Source organism: Ranitomeya variabilis, chromosome 5, assembly GCF_051348905.1.
Source record: "Ranitomeya variabilis isolate aRanVar5 chromosome 5, aRanVar5.hap1, whole genome shotgun sequence".
Taxonomy (NCBI): Eukaryota; Metazoa; Chordata; class Amphibia; order Anura; family Dendrobatidae; genus Ranitomeya; species Ranitomeya variabilis.
Window position 1 is genome coordinate 552,300,665 of NC_135236.1, and position 25,538 is coordinate 552,326,202.

The 25,538-nt window shown below is 46.4% G+C and overlaps 1 protein-coding gene across 2 annotated transcripts in view; it reads left to right on the forward strand.

Annotated features, from left to right (window-relative positions):
* The window catches only part of RGS14 (regulator of G protein signaling 14), a 261,749-nt gene that overhangs the window by 107,919 nt on the left and 128,292 nt on the right, over positions 1-25,538 (forward strand). For both annotated transcript variants that reach the window (XM_077265913.1, XM_077265912.1), the window contains one exon: positions 14,695-14,859. In XM_077265913.1, coding sequence (XP_077122028.1) covers positions 14,695-14,859 — 165 coding nt within the window. The remainder of the gene's footprint in view (positions 1-14,694; positions 14,860-25,538) is intronic.

The following is a 25,538-nucleotide window of genomic DNA, read 5'->3' on the forward strand; positions in this document are numbered from 1 at the left end:
ATTCTCTGAGATACTGGAAGATCTGAAATAAAATCCATGGAAATGTGCTTCCAAGGCCTCTTCGGGACAGGCAAAGGCAAAAGCACACCGCTGGCACGAGAACAGCAAGGCTTAGCCCGAGCACAAATCCCACAGGACTGCACAAAGGAACGCACATCCCGCGACAAGGAAGGCCACCAGAAGGACCTAGCCACCAAATCTCTGGTACCAAAAATCCCAGGATGACCTGCCAACACCGAAGAATGAACCTCGGAAATAACTCTGCTGGTCCATCTATCCGGGACAAACAGTCTCTCTGGTGGGCAACGGTCAGGTCTATCAGCCTGAAATTTCTGCAGCACTCGTCGCAAATCTGGGGAAATGGCAGACAAAATCACTCCCTCTTTGAGGATACCAGCCGGCTCTGAAACTCCCGGAGAGGCAGGCACAAAACTCCTAGAAAGGGCATCAGCCTTCACGTTCTTCGAACCAGGCAGGTACGAGACCACGAAATCGAAACGGGAGAAAAACAACGACCAACGAGCCTGTCTAGGATTCAGGCGCTTGGCAGACTCGAGATAAATCAGATTTTTGTGATCAGTCAAGACCACCACACGATGCCTAGCTCCCTCGAGCCAATGTCGCCACTCCTCAAATGCCCACTTCATAGCCAACAACTCCCGATTACCAACATCATAATTCCGCTCGGCAGGCAAAAACTTTCTTGAAAAGAAGGCACAAGGCTTCATCACAGAGCCATCAGAGCTTCTCTGCGACAAAACAGCCCCTGCTCCAATCTCAGAAGCATCCACCTCGACCTGGAAAGGAAGAGAGACATCAGGCTGACATAAGACTGGAGCTGAAGAAAACCGGTGCTTCAGCTCCCGAAAGGCTTCCACTGCCGCAGGAGACCAATTAGTCACATCAGAACCTTTCTTGGTCAAATCCGTCAAGGGCTTAACCACGCCAGAAAAATTAGCAATGAAGCGACGGTAAAAATTAGCAAAACCCAAGAACTTCTGAAGACTCTTAACAGATGTAGGCTGAGTCCAGTCATGAATAGTCTGGACCTTGACTGGGTCCATCTCAATAGTAGAAGGAGAAAAAATAAAACCCAAAAAGGAAACCTTCTGTACTCCGAAGAGACATTTTGAGCCCTTCACAAATAAAGCATTAGCACGCAGGACCTGAAACACCATCCTGACCTGCTTCACATGGGACTCCCAATCATTAGAAAAGACCAAAATGTCATCCAGATACACAATCATAAATTTATCCAGATATTCTCGGAAAATGTCATGCATAAAGGACTGAAACACAGAAGGAGCATTAGAGAGTCCAAAAGGCATCACCAAGTACTCAAAATGGCCTTCGGGCGTATTAAATGCTGTTTTCCATTCGTCCCCCTGCTTGATACGCACAAGGTTATACGCACCACGAAGATCTATCTTGGTGAACCAACTGGATCCCTTAACCTGAGCAAACAGATCAGACAATAATGGCAAAGGATACTGAAATTTGACCGTGATTTTATTTAGAAGACGATAATCTATACAAGGTCTCAGAGAACCATCCTTCTTGGCCACAAAAAAAAATCCTGCACCAAGAGGGGAGGAGGATGGACGAATATGTCCCTTCGCCAATGACTCCTTTATATAACTCCGCATCGCGGCATGTTCTGGTATAGACAAATTAAAAAGTCGTCCCTTAGGGAACTTACTGCCAGGAATCAAATTTATAGCACAATCACAATCCCTATGAGGAGGCAGGGCACCGGATCTGGGTTCATCAAATACATCCTGGTAGTCCGACAAAAACTCAGGGACCTCAGATGGAGTGGAAGAAGCAATTGACACCAAAGGGACATCGCCATGAATCCCCTGACAACCCCAACTTGACACAGACATAGCTTTCCAATCCAGAACTGGATTATGGGCCTGCAGCCATGGCAGACCCAAAACTACAACATCATGCAAATTATGCAGCACAAGAAAGCGAATCACCTCCTGATGTACAGGAGTCATGCACATGGTCACTTGAGTCCAATACTGAGGCTTATTCTCAGCCAATGGCGTAGCATCTATTCCCCTCAGTGGAATAGGAAATTCCAAAGGCTCCAGAACAAAACCACAGCGCTTGGCAAACGACAAATCCATAAAATTCAGGGCAGCACCTGAATCCACAAAAGCCATAACCGAGTAGGATGACAAAGAACAGATTAAAGTAACAGACAAAATGAACTTAGGCTGTATAGTACCAATGGTGACAGGTTTAGCGATTTTTTTTAAGCGCTTAGAGCATGCTGAGATAACATGAGTAGAATCACCACAGTAAAAGCACAACCCATTTTGACGTCTATGACTTTGTCGCTCAATTCTAGTCAGAATTCTGTCACATTGCATAGACTCAGGTCTCTGTTCAGAGAACACCACCAGAGGATGCGCAGATTTGCGCTCCCGCAAACGCCGATCAATCTGAATAGCCAAAGCCATTGAATCACTCAGACTTGCAGGCGTGGGGAACCCCACCATAACATTCTTAATGGCTTCAGAAAGACCCTCTCTGAAATTTGCAGCCAGGGCACACTCATTCCATTGAGTAAGCACTGACCATTTCTGAAATTTTTGACAGTACACCTCAGCTTCATCCTGACCTTGAGAGATAGCCAGCAAAGCCTTTTCTGCCTGGTTCTCAAGATTAGGTTCCTCATAAAGCAGTCCAAGCGCCAGAAAAAATGCATCCACATTCAGCAATGCAGGATCTCCTGGCGCCAGAGAGAAAGCCCAATCTTGAGGGTCGCCGCGTAACAAGGAGATAACAATTTTAACTTGCTGAGCGGAATCACCAGAGGAACGAGGTCTCAAAGATAGAAACAATTTACAATTATTCCTAAAATTCAGAAACCTAGATCTATCTCCAGAAAACAACTCAGGAATAGGTATCTTTGGCTCAGACAAAGGGCTATGAACAACAAAATCCTGAATATTTTGCACCTTTGCAGCAAGATGATCCACACTAGAAGTCAGACTCTGAATATCCATGTCTGCAGCTGAGCTCAAAACCACCCAGAGATTAAGGGGATGAGAGAAGCTAGACAGACTGCAGCAAAGGAGGAAAAAAAAAAATTGTACTCAGGACTTCTTTTATCCCACTTCATGCGATGCATTAAACACTTTTTTAGCCTGCTGTACTGTTATGATCCCAGTGGCTGGGGATCACAGGAAATACTAGCTAAGTAACTAAACATAGACACGAGCTCTAGGGAGGTGGTAACTGGACTGACCGCAAAACCTGATCCTATCCAAACACACTAAAGGTAGCCGGTGAACATGCCTAAATTCCTGGACGTCTCGACGCAGCCTGAGAAACTGACTACCCCTAAAGAAAAAGCAAGACCTCACTTGCCTCAAGAGAAATAACCCCAAAGATATAGGAAGCCCCCAACAAATAATAACGGTGAGGTAAGGAGAAAAGACACACGTAGGAATGAAAACAGATTCAGCAAATGAGGCCCGCTAATACTATATAGCAGAAGACAGATAGCAAACTGTGCGGTCAGTAAAAAACCCTACCAAAATATCCATGCTGAGAATTCAAGAACCCCCACACCAACTAACGGTGTGGGGGGTGAAACTCAGCCCCCCAGAGCTACCAGCAAGCTGGGAAATCACATATTAGCAAGCTGGACAAGAAACATAAAGAACACTGATGATCAAAAAATGAACAAAACGGAAACTTAGCTTCTCTTGAAGAGACTGGGAGCAAGGTAGTCAGAAGGAATCAGAATAGCACTGAATACTTTGACAGCAGGCATAGACTGAGAGTCCAAGTGAGCTTAAATAGAAAACCAGCCCACAGATAACGAGACAGCTGATGCCAGTCACAAACCTGCAGAAAGACAGCACTCACACAGTACCACTTGTGACCACAAGAGGGAGCCCAGAAATAGAGTTCACAACAGTTCTCCCATCCTGCCCTCACGAGTATCCATTCTGCCCCATATGATCTCCCCATCCTGCCCCATCTGTCTCCATCGTATCCATCCTGCCCCATGATCCTGCATGATCTGTCTCCAATCCTGCCCCCGGTGTCTACAATCATGCCCCCATGTCTTTCATTCTGCCCCGTGTCTACAATCATGCCCGTATCTCCATTCTGCCCCCAGTGTCTTCAGCATTTCTGCCCCCAGTGTCCAGCATCTCTGCCCCAGTGTGTCCATCATCTCTGCCCCCAATGTCCGGCATCTCTGCCCCCAGTGTGTCCAGCATCTCTGCCCCCAGTGTGTCCAGCATCTCTGCCCCAATATCCAGCATCTCTGCCCCCAGTGTGTCCAGCATCTCTGCCCCAGTGTGTCCAGCATCTCTGCCCCAGTGTGTCCAGCATCTCTGCCCCAGTGTGTCCAGCATATCTGCCCCCAATGTCCAGCATCTCTGCCCCCAGTGTGTCCAGCATCACTGCCCCCAGTGTGTCTAGCATCCCTGCCCCCCGTGTGTCCAGCTTCTCTGCCCCCAGTGTGTCCAGCATCTCTGCCCCAGTGTGTCCAGCATCTCTGCCCCAGTATGTCCAGCATCTCTGCCCCAGTGTGTCCAGCATCTCTGCCTCAGTGTGTCCTGGATCTCTGCCCCAGTGTGTCCAGCATCTCTGCCCCCAGTGTGTCCAGCATCACTGCCCCCAGTGTGTCCAGCATCTCTGCCCCCAGTGTTTCCAGCGTCTCTGCTCCAAATGTCCAACATCTCTGCCCAGTGTGTCCAGCATCTCTGTCCCCAGTGTGTCCAACATCTCTGCCCCAGTGTGTCCAGCATCTCTGCCCCAGTGTGTCCAGCATTTCTGCCCCAGTGTGTCCAGCATCTGTGCCCCAGTGTGTCCAGCATATCTGCCCCAGTGTGTCCAGCATCTCTGCCCCCAGTGTGTCCAGCATCTCTGCCCCCAGTGTGTCCAGCATCTCTGCCCCAGTGTGTCCAGCATCTCTGCCCCCAGTGTGTCCAGCATCTCTGCGCTAGTGTGTCCAGCATCTCTGCCCCCAGTGTGTCCAGCATCGCTGCCCCAGTGTGTCAGCATCTCTGCCCCAGTGTGTCCAGCATTTCTGCCCCCAGTGTCTCCAGCATCTCTGCCCCCAATGTCCAGCATCTCTGCCCCCAATGTCCAGCATCTCTGCCCCAGTATGTCCAGATTCTTTGCCCCTAATGTCCAGCATCTCTGCCCCAGCATGTCCAACATTCTGCCCCGGGGCCCCCTGGATCGCCGCTCTCCAAAAAAATAAAAAAACAAGAGTTCTTACCTGGCCGCGCTCCTGCGGCGGGCGAATCTCACTCCCTCCACGCTGGTGAAGCGAGCACTCGCCGGCATCTGACGTCATTGTGCGGGCTGCGGCTGAAGTCAGCTGCCAGCCTCCGATTGGCTGGCGGCTGTTAACTATTGACTTGCGGGCGCGGACCCGCACGTCAATAGCGTGCCGCAGCGCCTGTAGAGGGGGCCCGGTGAGCAGATGAGACGGGGCCCGATGCGGGCCCCCTCTGGCCACCGGGCCCCATACGCCAGTCAGGGCAGTAATGCCCTGATGGCGGCCCTGCATATAGTCCTCAATACAGTACAATGCAGGTCTCATATAGTATAATGCACTCCCCAAGGTCTTTGATAGATTATACTGCAGCCCCTCAGAGTATACTGCAGCCCCTCTCAGAGTATAATGCAGTCCCCCTCAGAGTATAATGCAGCCCCACACAGACATACATACCATATAATGTAGACCCCCTCAAAGTATAATGTAGTCCCCTCAGAGTATACTGCAGCCCCCCTCAGAGTTTACTGCAGCCTCCCTCAGAGTATAATGGTTAAGAAAAATTGGTGTGCACTCTTAGAGAGGTGAGGTGCTGGTGTAGTGGACTGTTAAGTCCCTTAATATCGGAAATTTAAAGATACACCGCACACTCTAATTTTTCTATATGCAAAAGGGGAAATTTATTCACGAGACATCATATCAGGAGCAAAACACAGCAAACTACAAAGCGACTAGGAATAACATATTTTGATGTTTCGACCCTCCCGAGTCTTATTCATAAAGTCGCTTAATATAGAGACAATGAGCATACAGAATAATCTCTTAAGGAATAATAAGAATACTGTTTTAAACCGATTACTCTGTTTATGCCTGTAAAGTAATGTCCAAATTGATTGAGGACCTTGAATGCTGTATATCTCAGCGGCGCTCCCGCCTTCAGCAGCAGGGCGCGGGAGCGCCTCTGAGATTTAGAGCATTCAAGGAGTGTGTGGTGTATCTTTAAATTCCCTCAGAATATAATGCAGCTCCCTCAGAGTATACTGCAGCCACCTCAGAGTATAATTCAGCCCCTCAGAGTATAATGCAGCTTCCTCAGAGAATACTGCAGCCCTCCTCAGAGTACAATGCAGCTCCCCTCAGAGTATAATGCAGCCCCCATCTACACGGTATAATGCAGCCCCCCACAAACACAGTATAATGCAGTCCTACAGTCCAGAAGTATTACACACACAGTATAATGAAGTCACATACAATACTCATCTCTCCTTCTTGTTCCCCGCACTGCTCCATGCTCTGCTCCAGTCTCATCAGCTCCACTACTGGCACAGCATGGCACACACTGAAGAGACATCATCGCGCACCTGCTGAGTCACAAGCAGAGGGGAATGATGGGAGAGGGAGTGTCAGCTGACGCTCTCTCCTCCATCCATCAGTGCTTTCAACTGTATTAACATCTATGATGCCGATAAGTTGAATGCACGATGCGGGGGGCGATGCCTGGCTCCTCTTACTCACAGGCCCCATGGTGGCCACATGGTATGCCGCTATTAGTGGCACGCCCTGGAGGAGCGGGAGCTCTAGGCAGCTGCCTGGTGTGCCTGCCCCTAATGCCAGCCCTGTCCATGTGTGTATGCTACAATTGGATATTCGATGCATATTTTTTAATTTTCTTAATTTTTATGAAATGTATTAATAAAGAATGAATATTTTAATATATATAGCATATGTGCCTTCTTCACCAGAGATCAAATATCTCAGGTAGTGTTTGTTATTGTGCTTTTGAATGGATATACCTGATTTGATATTATGAGAAGTGTACTTAGTAAAGTAAATAATTGGTAATAGTACACGTAATCAATATGGGGTGCTTAGTTAATGCTATTTTGAACAAAAAAAGCATAAATGCTATCCCATCATGACAAGGTATACTCATCAGGATTTTCCTAAAGCTGTCTCTAAAACCTTAAAACCTTACCTTGTGTCAAACAACATCAGCGTGAATAAGGTCAGAGCAGGACAGGGTCCCGACTGAGACACTCATCCAGGGGAAGCTATACAGATGACTTAGTTCAGAAAGGGGTCCATGCATCAAAATAAAATGATCAGGAATATAAGCTGGTATACAAGCAAAGTTTAAGAGCACGTTCAAACTGTGGCCATTTCACAGACAAAAGCCAAGAAAAGCAAAATAACAAACAAAATGATGCTCCATCCTGATGGGAACACCTTGTTGTGGTGGGATGGCTTTTATGCTTTTTTTAATCACAATAGCATTAACTAAGTACCCTGTGCTGTTTAGATGTACTATTACTATTTACTTATTTAATTGCTAGATGATATAGACTCATTTTGTTTTTTTCTATTTTTGGGGTTTTGTTAGCATATCCTCCATGTAGCCACTGGCTTTTAGTCATGTAATCATTCCCTAGCACATTGATTGACAGGTTGCACTGCGCACACACACGCTGCCCAGTAGCCTGTCTATCGATGTGTCGGGGAGTCATTGCAGCCACACTCACAGTATAGTAAACGGGAATGTCATCTCCTGGGAAATTTTATGATGTAAAAGGAGACTAAATTTGAAAATATTTCTCCAATATACAGTACTGTTCAAACGTTTTAAGTGTATAAAGAATATTGCAAAGTATGAATGCTTTTGAAAATATAAGTGATAGTTTATGTTTATCAATAAATAACATAAGTGAATATAAAAATGAAAAATCTAAATGAAATCAATATTTGATGTGACTGTTCTTTGCCTTCAAAACCACATCAACCATCAATTCTCCTAGATACACTTGCACACTGTTTTTGAAGGAGTTCATCAGAGAGATTTCTCCAAACTACTTGGAGAACTAACCACAGATGTTTTATGCTAAAAATTGTTAATGATATTGGCTGTATGTTTGGGGTCATACTCCTGCTACAGTATAAATTTGAAGCCCATTAAATGCCTCCTCGATTATATTGCAAGATGGATAAGTAACTATCTGTATTTCTCAGCATTGAAGATTCCAAGAAATGTGCAACATTGAGGACTGCAGACACAGTGGTCGGTCAAGGAATCTTAGTGCAACAGATGAAAGACATCATGCTTCCTTCTCTTTGAAATTGGATGATGTCCAACACAGTGCCATCAACTCAGAACTTGCAGCAACCAGTGGGACCAGCTACACCCATCTACTGTTTTGAGAAGTCTAATTAGAAGTGATCTTCGTGGAAGAATTTAAGCCAAAAACCATATCTTCTACATGGAAACAAGGACAAGTCACTTAACAATGCATGAAAACATAGGAACTTGGGTGCAGAAAAATATCCATCCTTGATCTGGACTAATGAGTCAAAATGTGAAATGAGTGTCTGCAAGCAACATTGAAACATGGTGAAAGTTCTTGGTAAATTTTGTGCAGCATTTCAGCAAATTAAGTTGGGGATTTGGTCAGGATTAATGGTGCCATCAATGCTGAGGTATACAGGGAGATACTCACTGATCATGTAATACCATCAGTAAGGCGTCAGATTGGCTTCAAATTTATTGCAGCAGGACAATGACATCAATCATACAGACAATGTCACTTGAAGCTCCTTTAAAGTGAACCTGTCAGCAGAATTGTGCACAGTAACCTACAGACACTGTCACGTTGGCACCGTTATACTGATTACAATGATACCTTGGCTGATGAAATTCGTCTTGTGGTTGCCGTTTAATCTGTATTTGCAGTTTTCAGTTAATGAGATTCTGATGTTGCGGGGTGGCCTGTGGGGGGTGTTTATGTGGTGATCTGCTTAAATATGCAACTGTATGCGCTTTTCACATGTCACTGATCTTTCCGATAAATGCTACTGTACATGCACTGCCTCCAGCGCCATTTTGATGGAGCCATTTTTTTTCTCTCCTAGCAAAATTGCACCGGCGGTGCCTGTGCAGTAGCAGCTATCGAGATGTGATAGATGCTACTGTACAGGCACGCCTGCCGGCGCCATTTTTAGGAAAATATTTTTTTTCTTCTCCCCACAATATTACAGTATATGACTAAATAATAAATACATATAGGCATATTAGCCATTGCATCAGGCTACAATGCAATATTCTATCCAGTATGTAAAATATGAGGCAGGTCAGTGAGGGATCAGTGACCTGTCATAGCCATATAGATGAATAATTAAAGGGAACCTGTCACCCCCAAAATCGAAGGTGAGCTAAGCCCACCGGCATCAAGGGCATATCTACAGCATTCTGTAATGCTATAGATAAGCCCCCGATGTATCCTGAAAGATGAGAAAAAGAGGTTAGATTATACTCACTCAGGGGCGGTCCCACTGCTGTCCGGTCTGATGGGTGTCGCGATCCGGGGCCTCCCATCTTCATAGGATGATGTCTTCTTCTTGTCTTTGCGCTGCGGCTCCGGCGTACTTTGTCTGCCCTGTTGAGGGCAGAGCAAAGTACTGCAGTGCGCTGGCACCAGGAAAGATCAGAGTGGCCCGGCGCCTGCCTTCATCATGAGGAAGGTGAGAGACCAGCCTAAACCTACATGGGGGAAACTTGCCAATGATCTCAAGGCAGCTGGGACCACATTCACCAAGAAAACCACTGGTAACACATTACGCCATAAATGTTTAAAATCTTACAGTGCCCGCAAAGTCCCCCTGCTCAAGAAGGCACATGTGCAGGCTCGTCTGAAGTTTGCCAATGAACACCTGGATGATTCTGTGAGTGACTGGGAGAAGGTGTTGTGGTCAGATGAGACAAAAATTGAGGTCTTTGGCATTAACTCAACTCGCTGTGTTTGGAGGAAGAGAAATGCTGCCTATGACCCAAAGAACAGCATCCCCATTATCAAGCATGGAGGTGGAAACATTATATTTTACAGTACATGGAGCCATGTACCGTAAAATCCTGAGTGACAAACTCCTTTCCCCTGCAAGGACATTAAAAATGGGTGGTGGCTGGGTCTTCCAGCAAGACAATGACCCAAAACATACAGCTAAGGCAACAAAGGAGTGGCTCAAAAAGAAGCACATTAAGGTCATGGATTGGCCTAGACAGTCTCCAGACCTTAATCCCATAGAAAACGTATGGAGGGAGTTGAAGCTCCGAGTTGCCAAACGACAGCCTCAAAATCTTAATGATTTAGAGATGATCTGTAAAGAGGAGAGGACCCAAATTCCTCCTGACGTGTGCAAACCTCATCATCAACTACAAAAAATATTTGACTGCTGTGCTTGCCAACAAGGGTTTTGTCATCAAGTATTAAGTCTTGTCTGTCAGAGGGATAAAATACTTATTTCTCACTGCAAAATGCAAATAAATTTATAAAATTTATACAATGTTATTTTCTGGATTTTATTTTTGAAATTCTATCTCTCAATGTTAAAATGAACCTACCCTTAAAATTGTAGACTTTTCATGTTTTTGTCAGTGTGCAAACATATCAGCAAGGGATCAAATAATTATTTTACCCACTGTATCTAACTATCTATCTATCTATCTATCTATCTATCTATCTATCTATCTATCTATCTATCTATCATCTATCTATCTATCTATCTATCTATCTATCTATCTATCTATCTGTCTGTCTGTCTGTCTGTCTGTCTATCTATGTGTATACCCCCTAGGAGTGAAAGTTTTTCAGCCATGGAACTCAGTGCATAGGCTTTAAGAGTAGTGTTGAGCATTCCGATACCGCAAGTATCGGGTATCGGCCTATACTTGCGGGTATCGGAATTCCGATACCGAGATCCGATACTTTTGTGGTATCGGGTATCGGTATCGAAACAACATTAATGTGTAAAAGAAAGAATTAAAATAAAAAATATTGCTATACTCACCTCTCCGACGCAGCCTGGACCTCACCGAGGTAACCGGCAGCGTTCTTTGCTTAAAATGCGCGCGTTTACTTCCTTCCGTGACGTCACGGCTTCTGATTGGTCGCGTGCCGCCCATGTGGCCGCGACGCGACCAATCACAGCAAGCCGCGACGTAATTTCAGGTCCTCAATGCAGAATTAGGCATACAGGACCTGAAATTACGTCACGGCTTGCTGTGATTGGTCGCGTCGCGGTCACATGGGCGGCACACAACCAATCACAAGCCGTGACGTAATTTTAAAATGCGCGCGTTTCCTGCCTCCCGTGACGTCACGGCTTGTGTTTGGTCGCGTCGCCCATGTGACCGCGACGCGACCAATCACAAGCCGGAACGTAATTTTAAAATCATCAATGCCTAGAATTAGGCATTGAGGACCTGAAAATTACGTCACGGCTTGCTGTGATTGGTCGCGTCGCGGCCACATGGGCGGCACGCGACCAATCAGAAGCCGTGACGTCACGGAAGGAAGTAAACGCGCGCATTTTAAGCAAAGAACGCTGCCGGTTCCCGCGGTGAGGTCCAGGCTGCGTCGGAGAGGTGAGTATAGCAATATTTTTTATTTTAATTCTTTATTTTACACATTAATATGGATCCCAGGGCCTGAAGGAGAGTTTCCTCTCCTTCAGACCCTGGGAACCATCAGGGATATCGTCCGATACTTGAGTCCCATTGACTTGTATTGGTATCGGGTATCGGTATCGGATTAGATCCGATACTTTGCCGGTATCGGCCGATACTTTCCGATACCGATACTTTCAAGTATCGGACGGTATCGCTCAACACTATTTAAGAGTCTAGAAGTCCCACTACCTAACAATTTTAACAGAATATGTATGAAGCCCCCTTTTATGTCTAATACAGATTGTAGCAAATTAACAAGGATATATCTGACCATGTCACACACACCACATGCCCATATAAGGTAGTAAAATGTTAAAATTATATTTACCGGTGACTACCGATGGGAGTATTTTTATTTGTCCTTCTACTATGTTGTCTACTGTAGTCATAGGCGAAGGGCAAATATGGTGAGAGATGGTCCGGTTTATAAGGCTATGTTCACAAGTTGCGTCTTTCCTGAGTTTTTTGGCAGCATTTTTTCATGAGTTTTATGCAAGCTGTTTTTTTACAGTACCATTAAAACCTTTAAGATTTCAGAATTCTCATGCACATGATTGAGTTTTTTTCCTGACTGACATGGAAAACTGCTGTGTTTATTAAAGAAAGAGCATGTCAATTCTTTTCGTATTTTTGCAGCGTTTTTTCACCATGGAAAGCAATGAGAAATTAAATAAACAAAGCCAAAAAAACTCTACTTGAGAACATAGCCTAAGTGGTGGCGGGGGTGCTTTTTTCCCCTTTAAATTTTGCATTATATAGAAGTCATGATACAGGAACAAATGTTTCCTAACATTTTTTCCTGTAAATTTTTTTTTCGGTTATGTATGTTTTAATGTCACTCCATAAAAGTGATATACAGTGAGTACAGAAAGTATTCAGACCTCTTTAAATTTTTTACTCTGTGTTTCATTGCAGTCATTTGGTAAATTCAAAAAAAGTTCATTTTTTTCACATTAATGTACACTCTGCACCCCATGTTGACTGAAAAAAACAGAAATGTAGACATTTATGCAAATTTAATAAAAAAGAAAAACTGAAATATCACATGGTCATAAGTATTCAGACCCTTTGCTCAGACACTCATAATTAACTACAAATAGCTATGGTGTGCAATAGGCTGCACTGTATCTAAACCCTCAGGGCTGACAATACAAAAATAGCTATGGAGGATATCCCACTACATAAAACATAACCTTTTATATAAACAAGTTAAAATCTTGGATCCCAAAAAACAACACAAACATAGACCAAAGAAAACGTGCTCAGGTGAACCAGTGCTCAAGATAAAAAATTGGATCAGACTTACCAATCTGCATGGACGTATTAGTAATTTGCCTCTCAAACTCCAAGAGTTGAGAGTGGTGATTAGGGTTGAGCGAAACGGGTCGGCCATTTTCAGAAGTCGCCGACTTTTGGCAAAGTCGGGTTTCATGAAACCCGACCCGACCCCTGTGTGGGGTCGGCCATGAGGTCGGCGATCTTCTGAATCTGGTATCGGAATTCCAATACCGAGTTCCGATATGTTTACGATATCGGGAATCGGTATCGGAATCCATATTTAAGTGTTAAATAAAGAATCAAAATAAAAAATATTGATATACTCACCCTCGGACGCGCCCTGGTACTAACCGGCAGCCTTCCTTCCTAAGAATGAGCGCGTGAATGACCTGCGGTGACGTCGCGGCTTGAGATTGGTCGCGAGCGGTCACATGGGCGGTCACGCGACCAATCACAAGCCGCGACGTCATCTAAGGTCCTTCACGCGCTCATTCTTAGGAAGGAAGGCTGCCGGAAAGAAGCAGGGCGCGTCCGAGGGTGAGTATATACCTAATAGGAATATACTCACCCTCGGACGCGCCCTGCTTCTTTCATAATAAGCGATAATAATGTCTTCCGCCACCTCCCCCTGTTCCTAAGTCTGTTATAAGTCCTCCTTCCTCCCATCCCAATCCCCAACACCCCTCATGTCCTCCTTCCCCCGCATCCCATTATTGTCCTCTACCCCACCCCATCATTGCTCTTTTCACCAAATCCATCATTGCCTTCTCCACCACCACTATCATTGCTTTCTCTCCCACCATTCCACGACCTCCATTATTTCCTCCTTCCCCACCACTTCTATCATTGCCCATTCCACCACATTCATCATTTCCTTCTCCCCCACCACCCCCATTATTGCCCTTTTCACCACCACCATCATTGTCCTTTCCACCACCACCATCATTGCTTTCTCCCCCACCACCCCATGATTATTCTTTCCACCACCTCCATCACAGCCTTCTCCTCCACCACCCCCCTCATTGCCTCCTTCCCCACCACTCCCATCATTGTCTTTTCCACTATCACCATCATTGCCTTCTCTCCCACCTCCATCATTTCCTCCTCCCCCACCATCCCCATCATTGCCCTTTCTACCACCTCCATCATTTCCTCCGCCCTCCTTCCCCATTATTGCCCTTTCCACCACCTCCATCATTTCCTCCCCCACCACCATCATTGCATTCTCCCCATCACCATTGCCCATTCCACCACCTCCATCATTGCCTTCTCCTCTACCCCATCGTTGCCCTTTCCACCACCTCCATCATTTCCCCCTCCCCCAACCCCATCATTGTCCTTTCCACCACACCCATCATTTCCTCCTCCCCCACCACCCCATCATTGCCCTCTCCATCACCCTATCATTGCCTTCTCCCCATCATTGCCCTTTGCTCTCTTTCCTGTGACTCCTTACACCGCCACAACTGAACAGTAGCAGCTATCGGTGTGTATATAGATCCGATAGCTGCTGTTGCACAGGCGTCGACGGCACCATCTTGCTGGAGAGGAAAAAAAATTCCTCCTCCATGATGGAGCCGCCTGCACCTGCACAGTAGCAGCTTTTGGCGATCTGGAAATGTTAGAAAAAAGAAAAAAATAAATTCTCTTGCTTTGTTTTTCACAGATTTTCAATTTAATGAAGTTTGACAGCTATGCTCGCTTTGTAAAGTCCCCTTTATATCAAGAGTGCATGTTATCGGAGGTGGAAGGACGCCCTTTGCCGAATCTTAATTTCTCACCAACTAGGCTAAACTCAGGCTGTGCTGCTATCACCACTGGGGCGATAAAGGTAATCCAATCTAAAGGCTTTATAGTCTTACACTCTTCAACATTAAAAGTGCAACACAAAGAAGGAAAAACTGTGGGATTATGTAAATCACAGGATGGCTAGACATGTTAGTGATATGGAAAGGATGAAAAAATTAAAACAAACTTTTCAAGTTATCTACTGTAGATTTATTCGGTATGGAGTATGAGCTCCATGTGCAGCAATAAATGCACCTATACAACTTGTCATGCTATCAATCTGGTTATTAATGTTATTGGAGGAATATTCTGCCATGGTGAAAGCAATTGGACACACAAATCATCAAGATCCGCTGCTGGCAGGTCCCTTGGCAATTGTAAACTAAATATTTTTCAAGAGAACAGATGGTTATTCCTTAGTATGATGTAATTTATATTTTATTTATAGAAGCACTCCCACTAGCATTTTTATTGTTTAAATGTGTGTGTAAGTGGATGTATGTGGATTACTTGTACTCTTACACTATACACTGTATACTATATGTATAATGGCACTTATGGGAATGTTAGGATTATGGGTTTTTTTTATTAATGATCAGTATTGTAGTATTCGGTCACTATGTGGTAGTAATATGTGATCTGGTCATGGTGTGGTGGTATTGTTCCTTATATGTGTTATTAATCGGTCACTATGTAGTGGTAATATGCAGTCTGTTCATGGTGTGGCAGCACTTATTCCTTGTATGTGGTATTATTGGTCATTTTAAAAAATGTATGTGACACATTACCTTAACACCTTTACCCCCAAGCCTGTTTGCACCTTCATGACCAAGCCAAATTTTACAATTTTGACCATTGTCACTTTATGTGGTAATAACTCTGGAATGCTTCAACGGATCGCACTGATTCTATTTTTTTCATGACAACTTTTTCTTCATGATAGTGGTAAAATTTCTTCAATATGAATTGTGTTTATTTGTGAAGAAAAGACAGAAATTTTGCGAAAATGTAGCAATTTTTAATCTTTTTATTTTTATGCCCTTAAACCAGAGAGTTATGTCACAAAAATGTGTTGATAAATGATTTTTCCCACATGTCTACTTGACATCAGCACAATTTTTTTTATTAGGAAGTTATAAGGGTTAAAAGTTGACCATAGATTTCTCATTTTCCCAACAAAATTTACAAAACAATTTTTTTAAGAACTACATCTTGAAGTGACTATGAAGGGCCCTTATGACAGATAATACCCAAAAGTTACACCATTCTAAAAACTGCACCCCTCAAGGTGCTCAAAACCACATTCAAGAAGTTCATTAACCCTCCAGGTGCTTCAAAGGATTTTTTGGAACGTCGAAGGAAAAAATTAACATTTAGCTTTTTATCACAATAATTTTACTTTAGACCCTATTTTTTTCATTATCTCAAGGTTAGCGAAAAAAAATGGGCACAAAAATGTGTTGTGCAATTTCTCCTTATGCTCCATATGTGGAGGAAAACCACTGTTTGGGCACACGGCAGGGCTTGGAAGGAAGGACATTTGACCTTTCGAATGTAAAATTTGCTGAAATAATTAGCGGACGCCATGTCGTGTTTGGAGAGCTCCTGATGTGTCTAAACAGTGTAAATCACCTACAAATTACACCATTTTGAATCTAAACCCCCCATGGAACTTATTTAGATGTGTGGTGAGCACATTGACCCCCATGTGCTTCACGGAAGCTTATAATGTTGAGCCATGAAAATAAAATAAAATAAAAAATTTTCCACAAAAATGATTTTATACCCCAATTTTGGGGGCAGAAGTATTTTTACCATACAATTTGTTGTGCTATTTCTCCTCAGTATGTCGATACACCATATGTGAAGCAAAACTACTGTTTGGGCGCATGGCAGGAATTGGAAGGGCAGGTGCCGTATAACTTTATTAATGTAAAATTTGATGGAATAATTAACGGATGTCATGTAGCATTTGGAGAGCCCCTGATATGCCTAAACAGTATATTTTTACTATTTTTTTAAAACTTTTTTTTTAACTTTATTACCAAATCTCTCTATGGAACTTTCACGTTCTGCAATCTGATCGTGGTTCTCTCTTTCATTGCAATGCATTAGAACTGTCAGCCCTGCAGACATAAGTTAGTTCGATCATGCACTGCGCATGATCTGACTAACTTGTTAGCGCCTGGTGATCCAGATGTTGTCATGATGACATGTGATCATCATAGCAATGATCAGGCCCCTGCAATGACGTTGCGGGGGGTAACAATCAGAGTGCAGAGGGAGCTCCCTCCCTCTGCATGCCTGCTAAATGCTGCAAACGCTAGTATTTAGGGGGTTGAACTGGCGGGAGCAATGTCGTTCCTAGCACCGAGTGCCAGGTGTCATCTATTGGCCTCTGTGCACACAAAATCGCCATGACAGATCCATATGTCCTAGGTTGGTAAGTACAAACCAACCTGGACATATGGATACGACCAAGGTCATAAAGGGGTTAAAGAAAAATAAATTAAAATATACCTAAAGAGAGTATTGGATATTTTAAGAAATGTTTAATAAGCTAAAGTATAGCCCTGTCAAAAGAGTCTACCTTGTTGTTGTGGCACCTTAAAAAATCTTTTGGCCAAAACAAAAACTGCTGGCTATGTATTTTATATTGTTTGCTGCAAACTGTTAATGAGTGATTGGTGAGTATGTGGTGCCGAAGTGGAGTTTTTCCAAGAGTGGGCGGTGGGACTGTGGAAGTTTAGAGAGATGGAGGCAGAGCTGGGATGGAGCCTGGGCGGAGTCTTAAGGGGCTCCGAAAACCTTGCCATTATGGAGCCCTGAAATTCCTGATGGCAGCCCTGCTTATATTACATTACATGCAAGGAAACACACATTTAATCAATGAAAATGCTATTGGCAGTGCTTATTTAAAGAAGTTACTGAATTTTAAATTGTTATGGAATGTACTGGCACTAGTTATGATGAACACTAAAATGCTCGGGTACACGTTACTTGGGTTGAGCAAATCGTAATGCTAGGGTGCTTGACCCGAGTAACGAGTATATTGGAACTCAAAAGAAAATTCAAGCATTTTTCCGGTGGCCTGGAGGAGGCTTGGCATGGGGAAGACCCCTGGAAGCATCTCTGCATCCCAGGTCACTGCTTGAAATAATGTTGTCAGAGTAGTATGCCACTTTTACGGACTGAAAATACGACATACAAAACCACAGTTAAAAAGGATTTGACTGGAAAAAAAAATGTTAAGAAACATTCTTTCCAGGATAATGACTTCACACCTTGGGCTATATTCTCACGTAGTGTATTTGCTGCATTTTTGCACGTTTGCATTGCTTTCAATGGTGAAAAAAAACATTCTACAGGAAATATAATTTTAGTATTTTAATACCTTATGTATCATGTGGTATGTAAAACATGATCAGACACATCCTGCTTACTTTATGAAGGAGGGACTCTGAAAGTCACAATTTTTTTTCAGGGCCATTTTGTGGCCATCACTATTTGTAGAGGTACATCACGCGGCTCTTACTATTGTTAGAGGGCCAAGTGCTGGCCTTCACTATTGTCAGAGGGCCAGCAGCCAGCTCTCACAAAGCATTTTTGGAGGGCTAGCAGATGGCTATGCTTTGCATAGCCACATATTGCTATTGCAAAATAATTTAATAATTTATCTGAGGTGGGCAAATTTTCTTTTTCGTATTAATACTGTAAAGTTTGAAAACTGAAAGGCCAGAAGGGAGCCCTCACGATTTATAGAGGGACAGCAGGGCCCCCCCACTAATTTTAGAGGGCCAGCAGGCGTCATAGGTACAGATGAGAGCAAGATAGAGTCTTTTGTTGAAACACACCATTCTACTGTTTACTGTAAATCGAATGAGGCCTACAAATAAAATAACATAGTACAGTCAGAAATGGTGGAGGTTCAAAGAAATTTAGGGTTTGTTTTGCTGCCTCAGGCCCTAGGTTCCTTGACTGTGTGCAATGCATCATGAAATGTTAAGATTCCCAAAGGATTTTGGGTTGCAATGTAGTGCCCAGGGTCTGAAAGCTGGGTTTGCATCCTAGGTCATGGGGTTTTCAACTGGACAATGACCCTAAACATACTTAAAGAAGCACCCAGAAATAAATGGAAACAAAGCACTCTAGAGTTCACAAGTGATAATTTCAGCTCCAGTAGCGCAGTGTCCCAGCACTAGATGCTAGAGAGAAACTGTGATTGAACTCATTAAATCAGTTAGTTTTGCCTATTTTGATTAATTAGAGTACAAAACACTGTAAAAACATGAATTGATCAATGAGTCAATTGAATAAAAGCAGCAGCAAAGCTTAGAATTTATAAGGCAATAATCCCTGACTCGATGCCTGTCATACACTATACCTAACTGAAACACCTCATCATGGATGAAGTGCAGATAAGAGAGGTATTATTGTAGAATATATAATGGATTTTATCTGGCCCTGAAAAGATTTTTTCTTGTACATGGCAGCAACAAACTGTGGAGGAACGCAAGTATCACTGCCAGTGTAGATGAATTTCTGAGCACAGATCATGATAAAAAAAATATGAATCCGGCCATGAGTCAATGGAAAATAGCAGCAACAAGTCTTAGAATTTATAAGGCAATAATCCCTGACTAGATGCCTCTCATACGATATACCAACTGAAACACTTCACCATAATCGAATTGCAGATAAGAGAGATTTGAACTGCCCTGAAAAGATTTTTTTTCTTGTATGTGGCAGCAACAAGCTCTGGGGCAATGCAAGTAACATTGCCAGCTCTGATGAATTTCTGAGAACGATCACTGTAAAAATTATGAATTAGTCAATGAGACCATGGAGAGAGGCAGAAGCAATGCTTAGAATTTAGAAGGCAATAATCCCTGACTTGATGCCTGTCATACACTATTCCTACTGCCATACCTCACCCTAGATAAATTTCAGATAAGAGTGGTATTATTATAACAGAATAGAATCTATTTGAATTAGCCTTGAAAAAAGTGATTTCGCTTAATGTAGCAGCATCAAGGACTGTTATTTCATCAACCCTGCTGGGAAACAAAGTGGAGCATTTAACATCTACACAGCCTGATATGGAGGATACCAGCATCTTCAGTACTTACTATAGAAACTCTCCTATCCCGGCTGTGAAATCCTGTATTCAGTGTGATATTTCCCAATGTGAGAACTACCTGACAGCCAACAACAAGGCACTGGACCATATACTCAGGGCTGCCACTAGAAATTTCGGAGCCCCATACTGGCAAAATTTTCGGGGCCCCCTTGAGACTCCGCCCAGGCTCCACCCCAGCCCCGCCTCCACGCTCCACCCCTCAAACTGTCCACAGTCCCACCGCTCTCTCTTGGAAAAACTCCACTTCTCACCAATCACACATTGAGGGTACGTGTCCACCTTCAGGATGGCCGGCGGTTGCGTCGGAGCGGCAAACCCGCTCGGTGCTAAGCCCCGCCCCCTACTGTCACGCGATGATGCCGGATGTGTTCATTGCACACATCCGGGATCATCGCACCCCACACATAGGGCCCTGTGTTATAGCTTGCGGCGGCGCAGCTGCCGCAAGGAACACGGACATGCTGCGATCTTAAAAGAAGCGCCGCATGTCCGGAGTCGCAGGGCCGCCGGGTGCGTGTTACCACGCATAGTGGAGACGGGATTTCATAAAATCCCCTTCACTATGCTGGAACATCTGGATGCTGCGTGTTTGACGCTGTGGCCCCACGCAGCGTCAAACACGCAGCGTTTACTTAACATGGACACATACCCTAACAGTTCCCATCACCAGATCACACATATAGCCGGCAGCTTTTGTTTCGGCCAAAAGATTTTGTAAGCCGCCACCATAACATGGTAGACTCTTTTGGTGAGGCCCTACTCTGCTGTAACCTATTAAATATTTGTTAAAATATGCAATACAATTTAGGAATATTTTTATTTATTTTTCAATTTTTAAAATGACCAATAATATCACATAAAAAGAACAAATACCGCTACACCATGACCAGATGACATATTACCACCACAGTGATCGAATAATATCACATACAAGGGACAAATGCCGCTACACCATGACCAGACCGCATATTACCACCACAGTGATCGAATAATATCACATACAAGGAACAAATACCGCAACACCATGTCCAGACCACATATTACCACCACATAGTTACTGAATACTACAATTCTGATCAGTAATAAAAAAAAAGCACCACACTATCACCATAAGTGCCATTATACACAGGAGATCTGTACTTAGTATGCAGTGTCTGTGTACAGATAATACAGTGATCACTAGTGAAATTATACACAGGAGCTCTGTATATAGTATACAGTGTATAGTGTCAGTGTATAGGTAACACTGACTTACCAGTGACGTCTCTAGGTGAAGTCCTTCATCTTTCATCCAGCACAGACTGCCATCATGTCTTCCAGCCAGGACTCATTTACTTAATTTTTCCCAACTTCTACATTACACCGCATAAAGAAAAAGAGGCGACATAGTGTCACTCTACACAGTAACAGGACCGCCCCCTCATTTAAAATAGTGTCCTCAAAAAATAAATACATCACTGCAGTAATAATATCCCTTAATTAGTCCCTATGGTAATAATATTCCCCATCCTGGCCCCCGTGTGTCTCATTCCTGGTGTCAGCCATATGTTCTCCCATCCTGCCCTCATGAGTATCCATCCTGCCCCATATGATCTCCCCATCCTGCCCCATCTGTCTCCATCGTATCCATCCTGCCCCATGATCCTGCACAATCTGTCTCCAATTCTGCCCCCAGTGTCTCCAATCATGCCTCCTGTGTCTCCAATCCTTCCCCATCTGTCTCCAGTCATGCCCCCATGTCTTTCATCATACCCCATATCTCCATTCTGCCCCTGTGTCCAGCATCTCTGCCCCTGTGTCCAGCATCTCTGCCCCTGTGTCCAGCATCTCTGCCCGTATCCAGCATCTCTGCCCCTGTGTCCAGCATCTCTGCCCCTGTGTCCAGCATCTCTGCCCCTGTGTTCAGCATCTCTGCCCCTTTGTCCAGCATACTGCCCCTTTGTCCAGCATACTGCCCCTGTGTCCAGCATTCTGCCCCCTGTGTCCAGCATTCTGCCCCCTGTGTCCAGCATTCTGCCCCGTGTCCAGCATACTGCCCCTTTGTCCAGCATACTGCCCCTTTGTCCAGCATTCTGCCCCGTGTGTCCAGCATTCTGCCCCGTGTCCAGCATACTGCCCCCTGTGTCCAGCATCTCTGCCCCTTGTCCAGCATACTGCCCCTTTGTCCAGCATTCTGCCCCGTGTCCAGCATCTCTGCCCCTTTGTCCAGCATGCTGCCCCTTTGTCCAGCATCTCTGCCCCTGTGTCCAGCATCTCTGCCCCTGTGTCCAGCATCTCTGTCCCTGTGTCCAGCATCTCTGCCCCTGTGTCCAGCACACTGCCCCTGTGTCCAGCATCTCTGCCCCTGTGTCCAGCATCTTTGCCCCTGTGTCCAGCATCTCTGCCCCTGTGTCCAGCATACTGCCCCTGTGTCCAGCATTCTGCCCTTTGTGTCCAGCATTCTGCCCCCTGTGTCCAGCATCTCTGCCCCCTGTGTCCAGCATTCTGCCCCGTGTCCAGCATCCTGCCCTTGTCCAGCATACTGCCCCTTTGTCCAGCATTCTGCCCCCTGTGTCCAGCATTCTGCCTCCTTGTCCAGCATACTGCCCCCTGTGTCCAGCATCTCTGCCCCTGAGTCCAGCATCTCTGCCCCCTGTGTCCAGCATCTCTGCCCCCTGTGTCCAGCATCTCTGCCCCTGTGTCCAGCATCTCTGCCCCTGTGTCCAGCATCTCTGCCCCCTGTGTCCAGCATCTCGGCCCCTGTGTCCAGCATCTCTGCCCCTGTGTCCAGCATCTCTGCCCCTTTGTCTAGCATACTGCCCCATTGTCCAGCATACTGCCCCTGTGTCCAGCATACTGCCCCTGTTTCCAGCATTCTGCCCCCTGTGTCCAGCATTCTGCCCCCTGTGTCCAGCATTCTGCCCCCTGTGTCCAGCATCCTGCCCCGTGTCCAGCATACTGCCCCTTTGTCCAACATACTGCCCCTTTGTCCAGCATTCTGCCCCCTGTGTCCAGCATCCTGCCCCGTGTCCAGCATACTGCCCCCTGTGTCCAGCATCTCTGCCCCTTTGTCCAGCATACTGCCCCCTGTGTCCAGCATCTCTGCCCCCTGTGTCCAGCATCTCTGCCCCCTGTGTCCAGTATCTCTGCCCCTGTGTCCAGCATCTCTGCCCCCTGTGTCCAGCATCTCTGCCCCCGTGTCCAGCATCTTTGCCCCCTGTGTCCAGCATCTCTGCCCCCTGTGTCCAGCATACTGCCCCTGTGTCCAGCATACTGCCCCTGTGTCCAGCATTCTGCCCCCTGTGTCCAGCATTCTGCCCCTTGTGTCCAGCATTCTGCCCCCTGTGTCCAGCATTCTGCCCCGTGTCCAGCATCCTGCCCCTTTGTCCAGCATACTGCCCCTTTGTCCAGCATTCTGCCCCCTGTGTCCAGCATTCTGCCTGCTTGTCCAGCATACTGCCCCCTGTGTCCGGCATCTCTGCCCCTGTGTCCAGCATCTCTGCCCCCTGTGTCCAGCATCTCTGCCCCCTGTGTCCAGCATCTCTGCCCCCTGTGTCCAGCATCTCTGCCCCTGTGTCCAGCATCTCTGCCCCCTGTGTCCAGCATCTCTTCCCCTGTGTCCAGCATCTCTGCCCCTGTGTCCAGCATCTCTGCCCCTTTGTCCAGCATACTGCCCCTTTGTCCAGCATACTGCCCCTGTGTCCAGCATACTGCCCCTGTTTCCAGCATTCTGCCCCCTGTGTCCAGCATTCTGCCCCCTGTGTCCAGCATTCTGCCCCGTGTCCAGCATACTGCCCCTTTGTCCAAAATACTGCCCCTTTGTCCAGCATTCTGCCCCCTGTGTCCAGCATTCTGCCTCCTTGTCCAGCATACTGCCCCCTGTGTCCAGCATCTCGGCCCCTTTGTCCAGCATACTGCCCCTTTGTCCAGCATTCTGCCCCGTGTCCAGCATCTCTGCCCCTTTGTCCAGCATACTGCCCCTTTGTCCAGCATTCTGCCCCGTGTCCAGCATCTCTGCCCCTTCGTCCATCATACTGCCCCTTTGTCCAGCATACTGCCCGTGTCCAGCATTCTGCCCCCTGTGTCCAGCATTCTGCCCCGTGTCCAGCATCCTGCCCCTTTGTCCAGCATACTGCCACTTTGTCCAGCATTCTGCCCCCTGTGTCCAGCATTCTGCCCCCTTGTCCAGCATACTGCCCCCTGTGTCCAGCATCTCTGCCCCTGTGTCCAGCATCTCTGCCCCCTGTGTCCAGCATCTCTGCCCCCTGTGTCCAGCATCTCTGCCCCCTGTGTCCAGCATCCTGCCCCTGTGTCCAGCATCTCTGCCCCTTTGTCCAGCATACTGCCCCTTTGTCCAGCATACTGCCCCTTTGTCCAGCATTCTGCCCCGTGTCCAGCATCTCTGCCCCTTCGTCCATCATACTGCCCCTTTGTCCAGCATACTGCCCGTGTCCAGCATTCTGCCCCCTGTGTCCAGCATTCTGCCCCGTGTCCAGCATCCTGCCCCTTTGTCCAGCATACTGCCACTTTGTCCAGCATTCTGCCCCCTGTGTCCAGCATTCTGCCCCCTTGTCCAGCATACTGCCCCCTGTGTCCAGCATCTCTGCCCCTGTGTCCAGCATCTCTGCCCCCTGTGTCCAGCATCTCTGCCCCCTGTGTCCAGCATCTCTGCCCCCTGTGTCCAGCATCCTGCCCCTGTGTCCAGCATCTCTGCCCCGTGTCCAGCATCTCTGCCCCTGTGTCCAGCATCTCTGCCCCTGTGTCCAGCATCTCTGCCCCCTGTGTCCAGCATTCTGCCCCATGTCCAGCATCTCTGCCCCTGTATCCAGCATCTCTGCCCCCTGTGTCCAGCATCTCTGCCCCCTGTGTCCAGCATCTCTGCCCCCTGTGTCCAGCATCTCTGCCCCGTGTCCAGCATTCTGCCCCCTGTGTCCAGCATCTCTGCCCCGTGTCCAGTATCTCTGCCCCTGTGTCCAGCATCTCTGCCCCCTGTGTCCAGCATCTCTGCCCCCGTGTCCAGCATCTCTGCCCCCTGTGTCCAGCATCTCTGCCCCCTGTGTCCAGCATCTCTGCCCCCTGTGTCCAGCATCTCTGCCCCCTGTGTCCAGCATCTCTGCCCCAGTGTCCAGCATCTCTGCCCCTGTGTCCAGTATCTCTGCCCCCTGTGTCCAGCATCTCTGCCCCCTGTGTCCAGCATCTCTGCCCCCTGTGTCCAGCATCTCTGCCCCCTGTGTCCAGCATCTCTGCCCTCTGTGTCCAGCATCTCTGCCCCCTGTGTCCAGCATCTCTGCCCCCTGTGTCCATCATCTCTGCCCCCTGTGTCCAGTATCTCTGCCCCTGTGTCCAGCATCTCTGCCCCTGTGTCCAGCATCTCTGCCCCCTGTGTCCAGCATCTCTGCCCCTGTGTCCAGCATCTCTGCCCCCTGTTTCCAGCATCTCTGCCCCCTGTGTCCAGCATCTCTGCCCCCTGTGTCCAGCATCTCTGCCCCCTGTGTCCAGCATCTCTGCCCCCTGTGTCCAGCATCTCTGCCCCGTGTCCAGCATTCTGCCCCCTGTGTCCAGCATCTCTGCCCCCTGTGTCCAGTATCTCTGCCCCTGTGTCC